This window comes from Monomorium pharaonis, chromosome 9 (genome assembly GCF_013373865.1).
Source record: "Monomorium pharaonis isolate MP-MQ-018 chromosome 9, ASM1337386v2, whole genome shotgun sequence".
In the NCBI taxonomy this organism is placed as follows: domain Eukaryota; kingdom Metazoa; phylum Arthropoda; class Insecta; order Hymenoptera; family Formicidae; genus Monomorium; species Monomorium pharaonis.
In genome coordinates, this window is record NC_050475.1 from 10,744,794 (window position 1) to 10,767,106 (window position 22,313).

The window sequence follows — 22,313 nt, forward strand, 5'->3', positions numbered from 1 at the left end:
AGTACGTGATTGGTCGAAACCTTACTGTTACGGTTATGTCAATTTATGTGTGAGGGCCTTTAGGGCCACCGCACAAGCTTTTTCGTAACACGTTACGTTACGTTAAGTGCTCCATAAATCTAAGTTCGTACTTAAAATTAAACTTACATTAACACACAAAGAAACTTTTAACGTAAGTTCTTAAGTTCTTACGTTAAGGATTTCTTTGTGTGTTGATTTAAGTTAAATTTTAAGTACAACTTAAGTTCGTATGGCGTACTTAACGTAACGTAACGCGTTATGGAAGAGTTTGTGCGGTGGCCCTTAGAGCCACCGCACAAGCTTTTTCGTAACACGTTACGTTACGTTAAGTGCTCCATAAACCTAAGTTCGTACTTAAAATTAAACTTACATCAACGCACAAAGAAACTTTTAACGTAAGTTTTTAAGTTCTTACGTTACCCACCAAACACCAAGTTACATGTAACGTACCTGTTAGTTGTAATTTCCCACTCAACAATGTAATTGTAATATAACACGTGTGTTATATTGCAATTATATTATTGAGTGGGAAATTACAACTAACAAGCACGTTACATGTAACTTGGTGTTTGGTGGGTAACGTAAGAACTTAAAAACTTACGTTAAAAGTTTCTTTGTGCGTTGATGTAAGTTTAATTTTAAGTACGAACTTAGGTTTATGGAGCACTTAACGTAACGTAACGTGTTACGAAAAAGCTTGTGCGGTGGCTCTAAGAGCCACCGCACAAACTCTTCCATAACGCGTTACGTTACGTTAAGTACTCCATACGAACTTAAGTTGTACTTAAAATTTAACTTAAATCAACACACAAAGAAATCCTTAACGTAAGAACTTAAGAACTTACGTTAAAAGTTTCTTTGTGTGTTAATGTAAGTTTAATTTTAAGTACGAACTTAGATTTATGGAGCACTTAACGTAACGTAACGTGTTACGAAAAAGCTTGTGCGGTGGCCCTAAAGGCCCTCACACATAAATGTAACTATGTAACTTTGTGTTTGCTGGGTAAGGATTTCTTTGTGCGTTGATTTAAGTTAAATTTTAAGTACAACTTAGAGCCACCGCACAAGCTTTTTCGTAACACGTTACGTTACGTTAAGTGCTCCATAAACCTAAGTTCGTACTTAAAATTAAACTTACATCAACGCACAAAGAAACTTTCCCAGTGAGAAACGATAATGAATTCGACATCAATTTGACGTCGAATCGACATCGAAATGATGATTTCGACGTCGAATCGATGTCAATTCGATGTACTATTTCTCACTGGGTTTAACGTAAGTTCTTAAGTTCTTACTTTAAGGATTTCTTTGTGCGTTGATTTAAGTTAAATTTTAAGTACAACTTAAGTTTGTATGGAGTACTTAACGTAACGTAACGCGTTAGGGCCACCGCACAAACTCTTCCATAACGCGTTACGTTACGTTAAGTACTCCATACGAACCTAAGTTGTACTTAAAATTTAACTTAAATCAACGCACAAAGAAATTCTTAACGTAAGAACTTAAGAACTTACGTTAAAAGTTTCTTTGTGCGTTGATGTAAGTTTAATTTTAAGTACAAACTTAGGTTTATGGAGCACTTAACGTAACGTAACGTGTGTTGTAAGCCGATTACAACTATATCTATTAAAATTGCGACACGCATCTTTCGAAAGACGTTGCAAGAAGCACCTCTTTCGAAAGACGCACAAGAATCCGCCGCGCTCACGGAAGCCTCAATTAACTTCCGTGAGATTACAACAGCGCACTCGGAAGCAGTTCGTATCGCCCTAGAAATAGGCCCTACGCTGCAAAATCAAACCGCAAGGCTACCGCGTTCCGATGTCGAAACGCTTAGCCTCGCGGAAGCTATCGACGCCCGGTCACTGGCCCCCGAAATTGTGCCACATATCATAATATATAAACGCGACCACGCCGTGACCGAGCGGAGAGAAAAACATAACAACGTCCGAGCCGCGTCGCGTACTATACACCTTATCGCGAGTGATACCTAACACCATCACAGCTGATTGTAAGCGCAAGAAACAGAAATAAAGACAACGAACAAGCACGTAAGAAGCGTCTTCCTTTTCTTATACACCGAGCCGAACCATCTCCCTTTGGGTCCCAACCCTTCAGGCAGAACGATCCCAACTACCGACGGGAAAGAATTCCCAAAACGAGCAAACGCTCACAACAAAATTGGTGGCAGCGGTGGGATTCAAGAAGCCGTCAAGGACAAAAAACATAAAAAAACGGATAGAAGAAGCTGAAACTAACAAAGGACCAGCAAATCCAAAAAACTCGAAGGAAGCACAATCCTACGAGAAGAAGACCAGCCGACAGTAAGACGAGCTGAGACAGCACCATCGTGTTATTCAGTGCGCGAGTGCAAAGATCTGTGCCAACGCGTCACTACACGGTGCTAAGTGTCCTTGAAGAACGAGCTTCCCTGCCGGGGAACGGAACGGCCGACTAGCCAACGAGAGGTGGACCACAACAAGGGGCGACGACTAGACAACTGTAGACTACGAGGAAAATCAACACATCCTACTACAACGCCGTACGCGCCAGTCCATCCAGCGAGCTGACCTACGACAACCGCCATGCGCGCCGTTCTACTAATGTAAGTCAGAATTGTAACAAATATTTGCGCACTCTTTGTAATGTCCCGTGCGAAGGGCAACGCGATCAAGAAATAATAATACAGCAGAAAATTGACACCGCGCGAAAAAACGAGGCAACGCGAAGTTTAACCGCAAAAGAAAACGCCTGTCAAAAAAAAAAAAAAAAAGATTTCATTTTATATACGCGCCAATCAATAATACAGTATCAGCGAATAAAACTTTGATTCGAGTACAACGCTCTAGCACGTACACACGCGACCGCGATAAGACGCTTAGCCGTGCGTAATCCGACTCCACCGATAATACTCGGGAGACGACTGCGAGACATACAGCATGCGAGCTGCACACTGTCTTGAATAATTCAAACAAATAATTAATGTCCCAAAACGGAGACAGCCCGCGAAACGAAGGCCAGCAGCCCTCGGGAGAAATAATAGAATCTCCAGAACACGAGGCAGTAGGCATAGCGGAAACCGCGTTACGCGATATACGAGACGCGACGCAACACGCGCTACGTGTTGTAGGCGACCGCGGAACACAAGTCGTCACCGAACGGGGAACCACAGCGGACGCACGCGAGTTTAGTTTGATAAGCGCCGAACCTAATACGACGCGTGACTTAAACGGACGAAATCGGACCGACAATCGACTGACATCCAGTCCCACGACAATGGCTCACTCTCCCGCCGAAGCGTCCGGAAATATACCACGAAATGAAGTCGAAGCAGAAATATTGCGACTTCATAATTCTCTGCATGAGGAAAATGACCATGCAGAAGAACGACCGGCACAGAGGATAAATCCGAACCTCCCGCCACGAGAAACAATGTTATTGCATGATGTTATGCATGAACTACGCGACCTGAAATTTCAATTAGGTCTAAGTAGAAGAGATCCGGGTTATCAGAGAAGGACGGAAGCACCCCTGAGACCCCAAAATTTTCACGATCACGCCTTAGATTTGTCGTACGGACGATCGAATAACGACATTAGAAATCAGCGCGGATCGACAGTAAATTTTTTGAGTATGAAAGAAGCGCGAAATATGATACCGGACATCGACGGCACACAGCGAAACCGCGTCCGCGAATTTATTAGCGCCGGTACATACGCGATGAAAAACATACACCCAGCCGACGAACATACCCTGCTAGAAGCCATCCTATGCACAAAATTCAAAGGTAAGGCAATGATGGACTTCTACACGCGCGATGTATACAGCTTCGAACAATTGAAAAGAGAGCTCGAAAATGAGTACCTTTCCAAACGGAGCACCGCACATCTGCAACAAGAGTTTAACTCGCTCAAGCAGAAACCCGCGGAAAGCGCGCAGGAATTCGGACGACGAGTGGACCTGCTCGCCATGGAACTATATGAGTCCATGGAGGAGGGCAAGAACCACACTATCGAACAACAGCGAGCCATCCTGGATAATATTAAGGAACAGGCCCTGTATAACTACCAGATCGGTTTGCATGAAGACATCAAACTCCTGGTACGCGCCCAGCGATACAGAACGCTGCAGGACGCGATATCCGGCGCCAGTGCCGAAGAAAAAGTAAGGGAACCTAACCGAAATCGGAAGGAAGACCCTCGCACCGTCCCCAAGTACGCACGAAATATTCTGCGATGCGGAAAGTGCGGCAAGAATGGACATGACGGGCGAGAATGCCGCAGCAGCCGATACGCTAACCGGTTCGAGTTACCGCGACCGGAGGGACGGCCTCTCGTAAACACAGTGGAACTATACTGTGACCATTGCAAAAGGGCAGGCCACACCCGAAAAGAGTGTTGGTCCCTTCACGGTCGACCCAAGAAAAAAGACAATGACCGCCGGAGCGATAAGCCTAAAACTATGAAAAGGATAGAAAACGGCAAGCGAGCGAGCAAGGAAATAAAAATGATTAAGCATGCCGAGACAGCGAGCAGCGACGAGAGCTCGAGCGATGACGCAAGCTCTTCGCGCACAGCTGATGCGTATCGTGTGACACACGTGAAGCATGCACGGGGCAGCGACACTGGCCTCGACATGATTACACTGCCCGTACGCGAAGCAGAGCGGGGCAAGATTGAGTTCCTGTTTGACACCGGCTCAACCGTGTCATTAATAAAATTAAAAACATTGAAGGGACAAATCAAAATCCGTGATGAACACATCAAATTGACCGGAATAACCGGGCATTCTATTATGACATTAGGAAGAACGTCCGTGAACGTGGTAATGCACGACAAAAAAATCAAGCATCCGATGTACGTCATACGAGACGATGCCCCAATAGAATATGAGGGCATACTAGGAGCTGATTTTACAAGAAAAAATAATGTCACATGCAACTATGGGACTAAAACAGTAAGATTAGGCGACACCAAATTCAAGCTGTACCCGTACCGCCGAGTCACTCTGCAGCCACGGAGCGAGACGATAGTGCAAGTCACAGCGAGTGTAAACACCCTAGGAGTCATCAACTCCGAGGAGATGGCACCGGGAGTATTCTTAGGAAGCTGCCTAGTAGAACCCGAAAATCACACGTGCCCAATAAGTATCATAAATACAAACGACAAAAAGGTCGACCTACAATTACCTCGTGTCGAAATTGAAAAAATAAATATAAACAACGCACCGGATACCCACACGGCGAACGTAATCCGAGATGCATGGAAACCTGAGATACCGATACCTCGCGCAGAGCGCATAATTAAACTACTTCAATTAAAACATTTAAACGAAGAGGAAAAGAAAGCGATTCAAGCACTATGCGAAGAGTTCAGCGACGTCTTCTATCTAGAAGGAGATAAGCTCACATACACAACTCTCGTGGAACACGAGATACACACCAGGACAGAATCTGCGAGCGTGAATGTACGACCATACAGACTGCCCGAAAAACAAAAAACGGAAGTAGATAAACAAATCCGTGAAATGCTAGAACAAGGAATAATCCGTCAAAGCAAAAGCCAATGGAACGCACCATTACTGGTCGTCCCGAAAAAACCTGACGCTACAGGAAAACCGAGATTCCGAGTAGTGGTAGATTTCCGAAAACTCAACGAAATTACAATCGGAGACTCTTTCCCGATCCCGAACATAACAGATATATTGGATCAACTCGGAAATGCAAAATATTTCACCACGCTCGATCTCGCTGCCGGATATCATCAGATATCAGTAGCAGAAAAAGATAAGGGGAAGACGGCATTCTCCACACCGTACGGGCATTACGAGTTCAATCGAATGCCGTTCGGATTAAGGAATGCCCCCGCGACGTTCCAACGCCTAATGAACTCAGTTTTAACGGGTTTACAAGGTCTCAAATGTCTAGTATATTTAGACGATATTGTTATTTACGGGCCGAGCCTGAGTGAGCATTACAAACGGCTAGCCGCTGTGTTAACACGGCTGAGAGACAGTAACTTGAAACTCCAGCCGGAGAAGTGCGAGTTCATGCGCAAGGAGGTGAACTACCTAGGCCACGTAATCACCGAGGACGGAATTTTACCCGATCCCAAAAAACTGGACGCCGTGGAGAAATTTCCCACCCCTACAAAAGTAAAGGACGTGCAAGCGTTTATTGGACTAGCGGGGTACTACCGAAAATTTATTGAAAATTTTTCAAAAATAGCGAAACCTTTAACAATGTTAACAAAAAAAGGGGAAAAATTCGCATGGACGACCACGCAACAAAATGCGTTTGACACACTCAAAATAAAATTAACTACCGCACCGGTATTAAAATATCCGGACTTCAGTGAAGAATTTCTCGTCACTACCGACGCGTCAGATTACGCGGTAGGAGCGGTGTTATCTCAAGGCACCGTCGGCCAAGACCGCCCGATCGCTTACGCAAGCAGAATAATGAATCGAGCAGAACAGAATTATAATACGACCGAAAAAGAATTATTAGCGATCGTATGGGCCGTGAAACATTTTCGACCATATGTATACGGCACAAAATTTAAGATAATTACGGATCACAAGCCACTCGTATGGCTATTTAATGTGACAGATCCAGGATCTCGTCTGATAAGATGGAGACTCAAGCTCGCCGAATACGATTACGAGATAATACACAAGGCAGGCAAAGGCAATACCAATGCCGATGCACTGAGCCGACACCCCGTAATAGAAGACACGGAGCACGTAAATACCGTCGAAGATAAAAACCGACAGGAAGAAGAGGAAGAAGAAGAAGAAACAACAAACCGGAAATACACGGAAAAAGAAAAGGAACAGATATTATATGAATATCACGACGCTCCTCTAGGAGGGCATCAAGGAATCGCACGTACGCTAAAAAGGATACGATTGGACCATAATTGGCGAGGAATCACGAAAGATGTGGAAGACTACATCGCAAAATGTGAACACTGCCAGAAAAACAAATTAAAAGCAAAAACAAAGATGCCTATGGTGATAACGGATACCCCCAAAAAACCATTTGAAAAATGCGCTATGGATATCGTGGGACCATTAACAATAACGACCACAGGAAATAAATATATCTTGACCTTCCAAGATATTCTTACGAAATTCAGCAAGGCGATCCCGATAGAAAGTCAGGATGCGAATACAGTGGCACGAGCATTTGCCACTAAAATAATTTTTGAACACGGAATACCAGAGAAACTACTCACAGACCAAGGTACGAATTTTACAAGTGAAATTTTCAAGAACGTATGCAAATTGCTGAAGATCGAAAAAATGCAAACTACTGCATATCACCCAGAGAGCAACGGAACAGTGGAAAGATCACACCGGACTCTGGCAGAATATTTGCGTCACTACATAAATACCGATCAAACAGATTGGGACGAGTGGCTACCGTACGCTATGTTTACGTACAATACGACACCACATACCGTAACCGGGCTCACCCTCTTTGAATTGATATATGGACATAGAGCGACTTTACCTACAGCCCTAAACCAACCGCCTAGACTGACATATTCCTACGACGACTATGCGCAGGAGCTACGAGAAAAATTGCGAGCCTCAAGCAGAATAGCAAAAGAAAAGGCACAAGAAGAAAAACAAAAGGCGAAGAAGCAATACGATATAAAATCAAAGCCAGCAATTTTTAAGGTCGGAGAAAAAGTTCTACTTTTCGACGAAACCGTAAGACGCGGCCGATCGAAAAAATTAGACGCAAAATGGATCGGACCGTACAAAATAATTGAGAAAAATAATGACGTCAACTATACAATAAAAATGGAACGAAAGACCTTACGCGTACACGCGAACCGGTTAAAGTTATTTATAGAGAAGTAAAAGGACTCACCAAGCAGCAGATCCAAGCAAAGATTCAAGTATAATCCCAAAATAATCCAAAGAAAGAACACAACAAAATGGTACACTAATAAAACTTACACACAAAAAAAAAATCACAAACAAAATCCAAAACCAAACACCCATACACAACAGACGAAGTTGACAAACGCCTTAACAAAACGACTTACTGAGATTCTCGAATAGTTAGCACTAATAAGTACCAGCGCTATTGCGAATTATAAAAATACTTTATCGTCTGTAAAACAAATGTAATAAATAAGATAGATACAAAAGCAATATATGTATATACATAACCACAACAAATATTGTAACACGAATCATCTCCCAAGCGAGCGTGTAATCTGAAAAAAAAAAAAAACAACTAAAGACTCTTGGGTGCATGTAAAAAAAAAAACCAAAAATTAACCAAGAGCCTTTTTTTTTTTCCTTCGTCGAAAATGACAACCAGCGGCGTTACCGCTTTAATCATAATAGCCATCATGATTTACATGATATATACAAAACAAACTAGCAAACCACCAAGGCCTAACAAAGCAGGTTGTCATCTGAGAACAAAGTTGTAAGCGAAAACATCGCACCCTCGTTTTCTTATCTAACGGGGGAGGGATGTTGTAAGCCGATTACAACTATATCTATTAAAATTGCGACACGCATCTTTCGAAAGACGTTGCAAGAAGCACCTCTTTCGAAAGACGCACAAGAATCCGCCGCGCTCACGGAAGCCTCAATTAACTTCCGTGAGATTACAACAGCGCACTCGGAAGCAGTTCGTATCGCCCTAGAAATAGGCCCTACGCTGCAAAATCAAACCGCAAGGCTACCGCGTTCCGATGTCGAAACGCTTAGCCTCGCGGAAGCTATCGACGCCCGGTCACTGGCCCCCGAAATTGTGCCACATATCATAATATATAAACGCGACCACGCCGTGACCGAGCGGAGAGAAAAACATAACAACGTCCGAGCCGCGTCGCGTACTATACACCTTATCGCGAGTGATACCTAACACCATCACAGCTGATTGTAAGCGCAAGAAACAGAAATAAAGACAACGAACAAGCACGTAAGAAGCGTCTTCCTTTTCTTATACACCGAGCCGAACCATCTCCCTTTGGGTCCCAACCCTTCAGGCAGAACGATCCCAACTACCGACGGGAAAGAATTCCCAAAACGAGCAAACGCTCACAACACGTGTTACGAAAAAGCTTGTGCGGTGGCTCTAAGTTGTACTTAAAATTTAACTTAAATCAACGCACAAAGAAATCCTTAACGTAAGAACTTAAGAACTTACGTTAAACTTACGTTTCTTTGTGCGTTGATGTAAGTTTAATTTTAAGTACGAACTTAAGTTTATGGAGCACTTAACGTAACGTAACGTGTTACGAAAAATCTTGTGCGGTGGCCCTTACGCTGCATGTGACGGCACCCTGACAGTTGTGGTCTGTGGTCTGTTCTTCTTTCTATCTGCACTATTGCACTGGTGCAATAAGTTAAATGGTCTGTTCTTTCTAGCTGCACTGTTGCACCGGTGCAATAAGTTAAAGTAATGCTAAGGCCGGTATTCATAGTCAAATCTTATTTCAAGATCGTCTCAAGCAATGTCTTAAGATGCTAATACGGCTCTGTGATTGGTTGATGGCATCTTAAGACAGTACTTAAGATGATCTTAAATATAAGATCCGACTATGAATACCGGCCTAAGACTCCATGTATGCGGTGAGCTCCGGCAAACGCATGCGGTGACCAATCAGCAACTAGGCGCAGGTCGGGTTCCGGCACAGTTTAGCTATAACCAGTTACGACAGTCAGCGAAATTCTTCGTATAATATTTTACGACGCATGCGTCAACTGTACTATCTAAAATATGGCGGACATGGCGAGCCACGCGGTACGAAGCTATGAGCTAGACATGTGATAATTGCGTGTTAGAGGTTATATTGTGTGAATAATTTTTTAGTGATATTAAGCGATATTAATTAGATATTATTTTAAAAAGATTATTAATGAAGATCATCTTCAGTGTTTTTTTCATAATCATTTATTTTGAAATAAATTATAATAATGAGTAAAGTTAGTAAAGGTGGATTTTCCTGTGTCATGTGTATAAACATATCTGGACGAAACGCAGGAATAAAATTTTTTTGTTTTCCAAAAAATCCATTTATTTATTATTGTTTAACCTCATTTCAGAATTTAACTTTTTTTAACTTTTTCTGTAATTTTTTTTATTTATTCACTTATCTCTTTAATAACAATTTGACACGAATCATAAGAAATATTTTTACTATCTTTTTTTGTTTTATATCTTTGAATAACGCGCTTTCTTACAATCCAAAACATGGCGGATGGTCACGTGACTAGGTAACATAAACATCAAAGGTTCCGACTGTACTGTCGTAACTGGTTATAGCTAAACTGTGGTTCCGGCAAGTCACAGCAAGCGCTTGAATTCTGATTGGTCACCGCGTGCGTTTGCCGGAGCTCACCGCATACATGGAGTCTTAGCATAAGACAAGTATATTTTTTCTCATTCTAACTTATTGCACCAGTGCAACAGTGCAAATAGAAAGAACAGACCAAAAGTAAGACAAGTATATTTTTTCTCATTCTAACTTATTGCACCAGTGCAACAATGCAGCTAGAAAGAACAGACCAAGTAGTTCGCTCCGCGTTTGCTAGGGTGCGTAAAGCACATGCTGCGTTCTTGAGTACATTGGTTTCGCACGCCGTGTCGTGTCAGCCGTTTGATTCGTCTACGTCACTACATTAATTGTCGTGATCGTCGTCGTTGTCACCGTTACCGCATCCGTACGTCATCTTTCGTGGATACGTGTACAGTACTACAGTGTCATTTGGTGTAGTCATCACGCTCATTGCCTCCTCGAGCAACGTCACCGCCATGGATCACGTCGGTTTACTGCTACAGCATTCGCAATACGCGTACGCGATTCCCGTGGGTATTGTATTGATATGTGCTATCCTCGTCTTCGTCTTCGGTTTCAAGAAGGCTGAACAGCCGCCGTTCGCGCAACTCTCTGTGAGTTCTGACGCGGACCGGAAGCTCACTAAAAAGCGCGGCAAGATCCGCGAGAAGGTTAGTGAAACGACATTGGCAGCTACCTGATGACCACTCTTCCCTTTTTTCCGTTTCCTTTACGCCTCGCACCTTTTTTACCCATAAACATGTCGTATTCACTCACCATATGGTGGCTCGTTTATGGGTGCGCGCGCGCATGCGAGTCGACGCACACCTGCTAATCAGCTGGTCCCTCTAATCTGAAAGGGTGATTTGCATGGTATTTTCTCTTTTCCTCTCCGCATATTGTAACGTAAGACTGTGATGATGAGAATGTCTTCTCCGTTAACTGATTCGGCGACATGGCCGAGATATCGCTCCCGCATTCTTGCCGCGAGTATCTAGCGCCGAAACTCTTCTGTAACTTAATGACAGTGTCGATATCATTATACTGTCTTTGCATATATTATATACGACAAAATAGCTGCGTAACGATAATATAATGATACCGAATTCTTTTCACTTTCTTAAGATGCTCAAGCGTAATTTCAGGTTGATACTGAAATTAACTGTGTTCAGAAAAAGCAGTTTTGCAATTGTAAAATTATACGATTGATTTATACATTTAAATTTGAAAGAACATAAAGGTAGGGATTATACATGAAGGTCTGTATTTTGAGCTCACATTTATCGCTAAATGTACCTCTAAGGATGCGTTCGGGGAGACGCTATTAGCGCTATCAGCATCAGTCCATCTTCATTACTCATTAAAAGTAGAACAAGGATAAACTGATGCTGATAGCGCTAATAGTGTCTCTTCGAACATACCCTAAATATACCTAAGATGACATCTTATTGGTTGATTGGCACATTTAGAGGTGCATTTAGCGATAAGTATGAGTTTAGAATACGAACCGAAGAATCTTGAAATAGTTATATTGCAACTAATGTGTATACTAAGCAAATAAAACATATTTGTATAATTAAGTATGTAATAACTAAAATGGACATACAAAGTACTTGTAGTTAATAAGGCCTAAAAATCAGAAAACATTTAAAATTGCCTAATGAATAAAACAATTTATTCATTCACAAATACATTACGCAGGCTCTAACAAATTCATGTTTGTTCTCAGTATTGCACCTTTTTGCATTGTCTCATTAGTAGCACGTTTTGTTTTGGAACACATATCTTTTAAATAATAAAATTTTGTTACAAAAAAGTATATTTCCTAAAATAAAATGAGTAAAAATGAGTTGGATAGGTATAAGGGCAAGATAATGAGGTATAAGGACATGATAAATTAATTATAAATGATCTCAAATTTTCAAATTTTATTTTGTATTAATAATAGATTTATGGAAGTTTATTAGGCTTTATTTTTCTATTTCTATTTGTGTTTTTTGAATTTTTTTCTGTTTTTGATAGAAGTTGTGATATTTATTTTTTTCTGTTTATAAAGCTCCAAAGAAATTTATAATAAATATTGTTGATTATATTTAGTGTTTTTTATTTTATTTAAAATGTAAGTTAGTTAGGCCTTAATACCCACAGGTACCACATGTATGATAGAAAGAATTTTTAGAAAGTTCCGTTTAAGAAATTTTATTTTATTTACAACAATTTTATTGACTGACAATTTTATTTATTGACAATAATAATTGACTAAAAAGCACATACTCCATTTAATATCATTTAGAAAAAATGTATATTATAGACAGTAGAAAAACTATTAAGTAAAGAGCTTCAGTAGAACTATTTAAATAAGCATATATCAATCATCAAATCAAATTTGATTTTACAAAAAAATAATAGTGATTATATGATTTAAAATTATTAAAATTATGATTTTATAAATTGTCAATGCATGTTTTGTATTCTGTTAAATTTGAACTATACAAATATTTTAAATACAAATCACATATGTTGAAACATGTTATAAAATGATATTTAATATAAAATGAGTTCTATATTATACAATCGATATTTTTTTGCAATAAATTTTTTTTGTTACTTATAAAAAATTAAAATTTAATCTAATTATAATGTTAATTAAGTTTTAACATTTTGATTTGATTTGATTTAATTCGGATAAAAATTTATGTATTTAGTTTGATTTTGATTTGAACAAAGAATTTTAACAATTTAATTCGACTCGATTCGATTTATCAAAAAACTTCGATCTCTACTAGACTACAGAATTGCAGAATTTTATCGAGTGCTTTTACATATTTTGTTACAGAAAACTGTTAATGGACAAATTGGATCTGAGAAAACAAGTCCAATTAAGAAGACGTTAGCTCTAAAAGCGGAAGCTCCTAAAAGGGGCATCAAAGGAGATGATGTTGATGGTAAATTAAAAGATCAAAACCAAGAAGATAACAAGATTGTTGCTATTAAGAAAGAAAAAGAGCAGCTTTCAACTAGGGTCAGCAAGGAGAACAAAGTAGAGCAGGTGAAAAACAAGAAGAATTTAAAGAACTTATTCCAGGAAAAACCAGTGGACTTTGATGATGGTTAGTAGATTTACATGGCATTAATATAAATTGATAAAATGTACTTTCTTCGTACAATTATGTTTTGGAACTGTTATCAATTAATACTGTAATTGAAAACAGGAGATTGGGAGCAGGCTTATTCACGTAAGGATAAGAAAAACAAGAAGAAGGAAGAAGAATCGCCGTCAAAGAAAAATAAGAAAACATCTAAGAAGACTGATTTGATAAATGAGGCCAAGCAGAAGGAACAAGAGAAACCCGAGGTTAAGGACAAGATCGCTAAGGAAACTGAAAATAAGGAGCTCAAAGAGAAGGAGAAAAAAGAAGTAGTGCTTACATCTATTTCCAATGAGGAGATAAGTAAAGAATCGCTAAAAGAGGAACAAAGCAAGGTATATTTTTATATTAGTAATAAAAAAAAGTTGCAATTTTTTAATATAATATAAGAACTTCAAAAATTTAGAGAATAAATTTATAGTTTATCTATATATAAGCATTCCTAAATATTAAAAATTTTTTTGATTGTATAATTTTTCTTATAAATAGCATTAAAGTTTCAAGTAATTTTGCAAATAAAACAATTTTATAAGTTTGATTTAATATTATATTAATCACTATTTGATTTAATATTATATTAATCACTATTTGATTTAATATTATATTAATCACTATTTATCAATATATTATAAAAAATATATTTAAATAACTTTTAAATAAATATTTAATTTTATATGAAACACATGCAATTGAGGTCAGAAACTTGTAAGTTTGTGAGTCTTTAAGTTTTAACTATTAATATTTAACTTTTTTTTTATAGTTGTTATTTTTCAGTATTCGAGGTTATAATTTATTGGTACAGATTCACGGACTTGCTATGTTTCTGCAAAATACTATTTTAATGTTATAATTTCTGATGTATATATATATATATATATATGTATATGTTTTATGTTAATATTATCTGATATAAGTATGTTATACTTATAAATATCTGATATAAGTTCAAGTGGTAATATGGAACATTACAATGGAATTGATTAATTTTTGCTGCTTGAAAGGGACCTGAGTTTAAGGTTGAAACATTGTGAATAATTTTAATAAATATATTTGCAAATTCCATTGATACAAAAAAAGTCATTTATTATCTTCATTCTTTATTTTATAATACTAGCGACAAGACTTATTGGTATTTTTAAATAACAACGTTTTTATTTCTTATATTTTGTTTATTTAGTTTATTATTTATGAAAATGTTTTTTTTTGAAAATGTAAATACCTTCTTGTATTAAAAGATGTATGAATGAAAAGTTATGTGATTCTTCTTTGCTTTTTTTAAGCTAGAGAATTTTTCTAAAATTTTTTTAGCTGACAGCCTACAAACGAAATAATTGAAATGATTAATAGGTTGAGAAAATTGATAAAGAGGAGAAGAAAGCTGGAAAATTAAAGAAGAATAAGAAAACTGCTGAAGACGAGAATACATCCGCTTCTGTGCCATCTACACCAAAGACAGATAATAAGCCTATTATAGAGGAACAGCAGAAAAAGCCGGCCAGTGCAGAAAAAGTAGCTAAAAATGTGGAGGAAAATAAAATGGTAGAAAATAAAGAGAAAACTGCTGTATTTGATGAGTTAGGAGGTTTGTTGCATTGACAAGAAAATTATAAGACGTTTTCATTTTTTAATAGTGATCATGTAAAAAATTACGTGTCTGCTCTCTGTGCCAAAAGATTCAGGTTCACTATATTAAGCCTAAAGAAAAAAAATTGAACAAAAGTTACAGAACAACTCTTTAAATCTACATGATGGACTGACGTAGTCTTCTCGTTTCTGTTATTATTACTACTATTTCCGAATTGTTTATTTAATATTATTTAAGATTTATAATTCTGTTACAGATGTTTGGACAGAAGCAAAATCACAGAAGAAGAGTAAAAAAAAGGCTCGTAAAGATAACTGAGGATAATTATGCATAACATTAATGATATTGCTCCTTGCGAAAGGGGATAGAGTGAGAATTCCATTCAGTTTAAAAGGCGTTTGTCGTTAACGACAAATCAGGTGTGTTCTAAGTGACTCGTTAATTGCCACCTGACTAAATTGTTCCTTTTTCCCCTTGTACATAATATCTATCGAACCTAAGTTGTTCAATTATTATTTTTTAGTTATGATCTCGAATGATCGCGCGAGAATAGCATGTATAGAACGAAGTTTTTTGTACGGTTTCCTACCCTCCTTCCATTTCTTGTAGTCTGCAATATCTTGCATTTAAGAATGGCATAACTCATAGTTTTTATAATTACTACACCATCCTTACGCATTAGATTTCGTAGATACTTTTATACATGTCCATAATATTTTTTTTCTAATTATAGAATATTTTATTTATAATTATAACTATATACATATACGTACGTGTGTGTGCGTATGCGCGCGCCTGTGTGTGCGTGCGTGTGTGCGTGTGTGTGTGTGTGTGTGTTAAATCTGTATCATAAAATGTTTTATAATGAATGTTATAAATGATACTTATGCCATTTATACCTTACAGTTTTATGAATTAATAATCTTACCAAGAATATTTTGTATAACCGTACTATTTCTTTGTTAACAATAATTTTGCATGCGTGATTATATTTTGTAATTACTTAAGTATTGATTTTTTTGTCGACATCTTATATGTATAAATAATTGAAAAAGCAAACACAGAAAGTACGTTTTATGTTAATATTTTATATTTTGTAATTACTTAAGTACTAATTTTTTTGTCGACGTCTTATATTCTATATGTATAAATGATTGAAAAAGCAAACATAGAAAGTACATTTTATGTTAATATTTATAATACAGGACAATCTTTGAAAATGATAAGCTTATATTGCTGATGTGTAAATGGGGATTTTAATAAAATCATATTTTTTTATAACATTACTTGCTGACTGATAATTTTTTGCTTCAAACGCTCCAGTATCTATCTTGTAGTATTTAGTGTATTTTAATTTAAATACATCAGTAATATAAGTTTTTTGAAAGGATATAGGTAATATATTATTTAAATTCATGATAGTAGAAGTCATACAAATGTATGTGACAACGATGATTAACTCTGAATAGATATTGATTTATATTAAGCATATTGCATGCAACGGAATATGTACATATATACATATTAAAATTGAAAAAATTAATGTTCATGAAATATCCTGCAGAGATTAACAGATATTAATTTGTTAATTTCTTAAAATGTTTTTGCCAGTAAAAATTTACCTATAACTTCGAGTATATTAAAAGAAAAGTTGATAACTAAATTTTTCAACTTGATTAAATTTTTTCAGTCGAAATATATATATATTTGAAGTAAAAATTTATATTATTTATATATTTGAAGTGAAAAATTCTATTGTAAAATAATAAAAATCTTGAAATAAAGTTGAATTTTTGATATAATATTGTTGTAATTTTTTAAATTAAAAATCAGTTTCTGATTATTTTGGTGAGAAAAATTATTATATAGGGTGTTAAACATTAATACATATGAGATGGATATTGTCGCGAATTTTTAAGTTTGTATTTCCTTATGTACATGAAATTTTTCATAAACTTTTTAATGTATCTTTTAAATGCTTGAAAAGTAGATAATACAAAAATAAAACTGCTGATTGAAAAAATTAACCAAAATTATTAGATTTGGAAATTTTCACTCATATACTGTTGTATAGCCGTTATTTGTATTTTGAGTGGTAAGTGTTTGTAGTTCAACAATTTGAATAAGTTTTAGGATAAAACAATAAGATTTATATTTTTAAATAAAATAATTCGATAATACTGTTATCATAATGCAGGTTAGATTAGGTTAGGTTAGGTTAGGTTATGTTTATACTATTATTTTCATGGTTGGGTAGTAACTAGTTGAAAAATTAAAAATTAATAATAAAGTTAAAAAGTTAATAACTTTTAATTCAATTTAGTTAATTTTAAATGATTTAATTTTTAACTTTAACTACTTATTTTTGAAACATGTAAACTTATTTAACTTTTTTCTTAAATTAAAAATTTTATCTGAGTGAAAGAAAAAAAATTATAAAACAAAAATACATTTCTGCATGAAAACAATATCTTTGTTATTTTATATAATTAATATATAATTAATAATAATAATAATAATGGCTTTATTGTTTTACCCCGAGGGGTGTTACAATGGCGCTTTTTTATATGGAGCGTACCCAAACCATTTACAAATTCCAAAAACGTACCCTCTTTCCATCCGACCTGGCCATGTGCGACCATAGAGCTTGTATTAATGGAGGAGCCATTGCTATGTGCCAGAGTCCGCGCGGGGAGAATCGACAGAGACATGAATATATTCTCATTAAAGATCTATAATCAAAGATTCGCCAATGGCGAACACAATTTTGATTGGTTACTTGAGTCACATGGTTTATCCGCCATTGCGTACCCACGCTGGGCGAGGAAGAGGGGAGAGTGCTCTGTGTTGAGCAGTATAGGTTAAAGGAATATGTGTCAGAAATTATAAGGTAATTCAATCTCTGCACTCTCGAGGGTTACTATATTTTAACGATACACTCAGGAAGAACAAGAAAAATTAAATTTGCATCTGTTATATGGCTGCGTAAAACTTGGAGCAGGCTCGCATTGTTTACTATCTCCACTACTCCAGACCCCAGCCCCCGGCCCCAGCCAGTCTCCGTATGGGTACAAGATGGTGGATAGCAGTCATGGTGGGGGGGCCATCTTTGATTATAGGTCTTTAATTCTCATATATTCTGTCTCTTTTCGTGTTGGACATCCCCACCACTTCCGAGAAGGAAAAAAGCGCACATACGACAGGTACGAGCCTACTTACTTGGTGCCTACTTGGGTCTCGGGCTGTTACAATTAATACAAAAAATTTTTACATACGAAAGTAATACTGTGCATTCATTGATTGGCATGCATCTTTTAGATTCTAAATTATGTACCACTTGATGAATACACAGTGTTATCTTTGTAAGCAATTTTTTTTCGTACGAGTTCGAGAATCGGGCCTCAGATTGTATAGTTACGAACCTGTTCTCACACAAAAAAAGACAGAATATATTCATCGACTCTCTGTCGATTCTCCCGCGCGCGTCGCGATGCACCAAGGCCCCTCCATTAATACAAGCTATATGTACGACCTTAGACATTCTAGTCTTCCCTCCCCTCCACGGCCCTTTTCCCCATAACCCTCCGCCTTCTCCCTCTTCCTCCCTTTCTGCTCTTCCTCCCTTTCTGCTCTTCCTCCACCCATCCTTTCCTTGCATTGTATTTTTGTTATCCTCCTTCTCTATTCTTCTTATTCCTCTTCACCTCTTTATCCGTCCTCCTTCTCCTTCTATCCCGCTTTTCCTCGTCCTCTCCTTCTCCTCCGACCCTCGTCTATCTTTGTTTTCTTCCAAGTCTCTATAACAGTCACATAACTTATATGAACCTCGCCTTCTTGTCACCTCTCCTTCCTCCTCATCTCCTTTGACCCCTCCCCCCTCCCTCTTTTGTTCTCCCTCCCTTACACCCCTGACTCCTTGCACCATCTCCCTCTTTCTTCATCACATTCCCATTCCCTCCCCTCTACTTACATATTTCTGTTCCCAACTATCACCTTTTTCCTTAATCTCCTCTCCTCCCTCGCTTTCTCCAACATTTTCTATCTTACCTTCCTCTCCTCCCTCGTTAAATCTTCGTCCACCTCTATGCCCCATCTCCTCTTCACTTCCACTCTTCTCCCCAAAAGCTCCTCTCTATCTATTAACTTCTTCATTTTCACGAACATCACCACTCCTCCGTCCCCGACTCTCTCCATTATTTCGCCTACTTCCACTTCTCTCCCCAATTCTTTTCTCATTATACCTCTCATGAACTCCTCTCCTCCGCGTCTTCCCCCTCCACACCCCTCCACAATACGTTCCTCAATCTCTACTAACCTCCTCCTCCCCCTCTCCCCCCTCTCGCCTCTTCCTCTCCCTCTCCTCTAATTTTCTCTCTACCAATTTTCTCCTCCACGTCTCCTCCCCCTTCTCTCCCCCTTTTCCTGTTTCCCTCATACTCCCTTCTCCATCCTCTTTCTCCCCCACCAAGCCCTTCTCTCCTCCATCGCCCTTCTCTTTCATCTCGTTCCTTGCCTCTCTGCCATCCTTCTTGCTCCCTTCCTTGTCTTCTCCTTGCCATTCTGCACCCTTCTGCTCCTCCTGTCTGATGTCCTTCTCTCCTCCCTCCTTCTCCACTGCACCTCCCTCCGTCTTTTTCGCTGCTTCTCCGTCTCCGTCTCCCTTCTTCTCCTCCTTATCCCTTCGTCCTAGTGCTCCCTTCTCCATCTTCTCCGCTCTCCTCGTCCTTCCCAGTTCCTCCCCGCTCTTCACTTCTCTGTCTTCCCCCGGTCTCTCTCCCGGCACACCTTTTCTCTCTCCCTCTCAATCCGTCATCTCCCAATGTTTCTCTTCCTTTTTTCGACCGCTTCTCTCTTTCTCTTCTCTCTCTCTCTCTTTCTCTTCTCTCTCTCTCTCTCTCTCTCTCACCCTATTTCTCATTGATCCTTCCTTTCCCTTTTTCTCCTCCTCCCTTCTTGTCCCGCTGGCTTCTCTCTCTCCTCTCCTCTTGACTGACCTCTCTCTCCCTCTTCGCCTCTCCATTCCTCCTGTTCATCACCTTCACCTCTCCCTCTCCGTCCTCCACGCCGCACTCTCCTTCTGTCACCGTACGCCCACCACTCAATATATAATTAATATTATAACTTAATTTACAAATAAAATATCAAATATACTGTAATTATGTTGGTAATCTGATTCAAATAAATTATATGGCTTTTTAATTTAATATAGAAAAAAACTTCTCAAAATTAACTTTTACTTTAAATATTTAAAGGTAACTTGTTGTGAATGGCTCTTATTATTAAAATAATATGGAAAACAAAAAAGGTATAACGAGAGCCAAAGCTGGATGTTAGTTGCTTAAAGTATACTATTATATACAAATATTATAAACGTTTCGGCGCATTGTTTTCGGCCATCTTTTACTTTAACTTGGGTTAAATTAATTTTAACGTAACTTCAACTGCTAGTTTTTTATTTATGTAACTTTTAACTTAACTAAATTAATTTTATAATTCGTTAACTTTAATTTAATTTAGTTAAACAAATATATTAACTTACCCAACCCTGATTATTTTTAACATCTGATGCCAGATTGTACTATCACTTTTTGGCAGGTTTATATTGTATTTAAAAAAGAATAAAATTTAAAGAGTGCTTCCTTAGGTACCCGCAAAATCCGTTTCTACTTTCATAGAACTCAATCCTTTCATGGTTTTTTCTAGGTATAACTAGTATCTAATTTATATCTTACTAAAGATTTTTTAAGTCGTTGATTATGAATTTGTAATTAAAATTTCTAAATGGTGAATCCAATATGATGGACTAAAATAAAATTTTTTTTTTAAATAAAACATTTGGAGGGTTCTTAGAATCACTGATTTGAAATATTAGTTATTTTTGTTTACATTTAGTCAGTCAAATTAGAGCCGACATTTCGAATATGTAATCAAAAATTCGAAAAATAAGTTTTTTTAAATTCAATAAAATTAAAAATTTTAATTTGCTATATTAAATTCATTATTTTTAAATTTTGGAATTGTTATACATATTTGTTATTAGATCTTAGAAACATACACACATGCGCGTGTGCGTGCGTGCATTTTATTGAATACGAAGAAGTACACAAACACAATTAAATACAGAACAGAAAAAATTGTAATCAAGTTGCAAAATTTGATTAAATTAACTTTCCTTTTTCAACGCAGAAAATTTACTTGATAGAAAGTAAGGGAAAGTAAATCGATATTTTTGTAATCTAGGTTTTGCAATATACTCTTACTCTGTAATAAAATTTTTTTAAATTACAACTATAATAGTAATTTTGATATCCACCATAATTTTTTTTATACATTTTGATATGTACGTAAATAAATTTTGCAATAATTTCTTAATTTTTTACACTTGTGTATATATTGTAAACAAATTTATTACAAATAAAATTATTTTTATGCCCTGAAAAATTATAAACGCGCAAAATTTACAACTATCATAGTGGACCTCAAAATGACCACCCACTATTATAATTTACATAAATTTTACACAAATATTTTACAATGTATAACGTTGTACGAGAATATGTTAATTTTTATTAATTACTTTTAGAACTAAAAAATATATTTTAAAAAATTTTTATCCTACGTCACCCCGCTAACAAATTTTGCTTGCAAATAAGGATTAAAATATTAATTAAAATGGATTGAAATTATTTGAAATATTGTTTTAATATATATTTTGTATCATTTTTGCAACAATATTGTAATTAAGACCCGAAAAATATTACTATGATATGATACAATTATAATTACACAGGTACGCGTGGTGAGCGCGAGTCTCTCGTTGGTGATGTATCTGAGCGATGATAGTGAGTCTCTCTTAATTACTAAATGTCCTTCCGTTGAGCAGTCCTTGAGATATTGTTCAAAGATCTCACGAATAGAATTGAGCACAAATTACGTCGAAAACTATCGCACTATAGAGGAAGTAAACCGCCGCCATAGAGCACACGTACCGGAGTGAAACAGAAGAAGAGCCAACGCATGCGCGAGGTACAGCTAGCGCGGCGCTCCACCATCTGGGTTAGCCTAGCCCGATAGATGCTGCAATCTGACGCGACGGCACGAGCTCAATACATACTGAATCCCGAACACAAGCACGTAAAAAAATAAAAAGTTATCTAAACAGAATACTCCAGTAAGCTATTTTTTGTATTTTGACGCCCTGAAAACGAATTCGGTGTCAAAATTCACCCACCGTTTCTTCTTTTT

General features: G+C 37.2%; 1 protein-coding gene across 1 annotated transcript; it reads left to right on the forward strand.

The window, feature by feature from the left end:
• The first annotated feature begins 10,621 nt into the window (after positions 1 to 10,621).
• On the forward strand, positions 10,622 to 15,964 carry LOC105836322 (protein PXR1). Its single transcript, XM_012680268.3, has 5 exons — positions 10,622 to 11,005; positions 13,171 to 13,444; positions 13,547 to 13,818; positions 14,831 to 15,065; positions 15,325 to 15,964. Exons 1-5 carry the CDS (start codon positions 10,811 to 10,813, stop codon positions 15,384 to 15,386), a joined length of 1,038 nt encoding a protein of 345 aa, XP_012535722.1. The 5' UTR covers positions 10,622 to 10,810; the 3' UTR covers positions 15,387 to 15,964.
• The last annotated feature ends 6,349 nt before the right edge of the window (positions 15,965 to 22,313 follow it).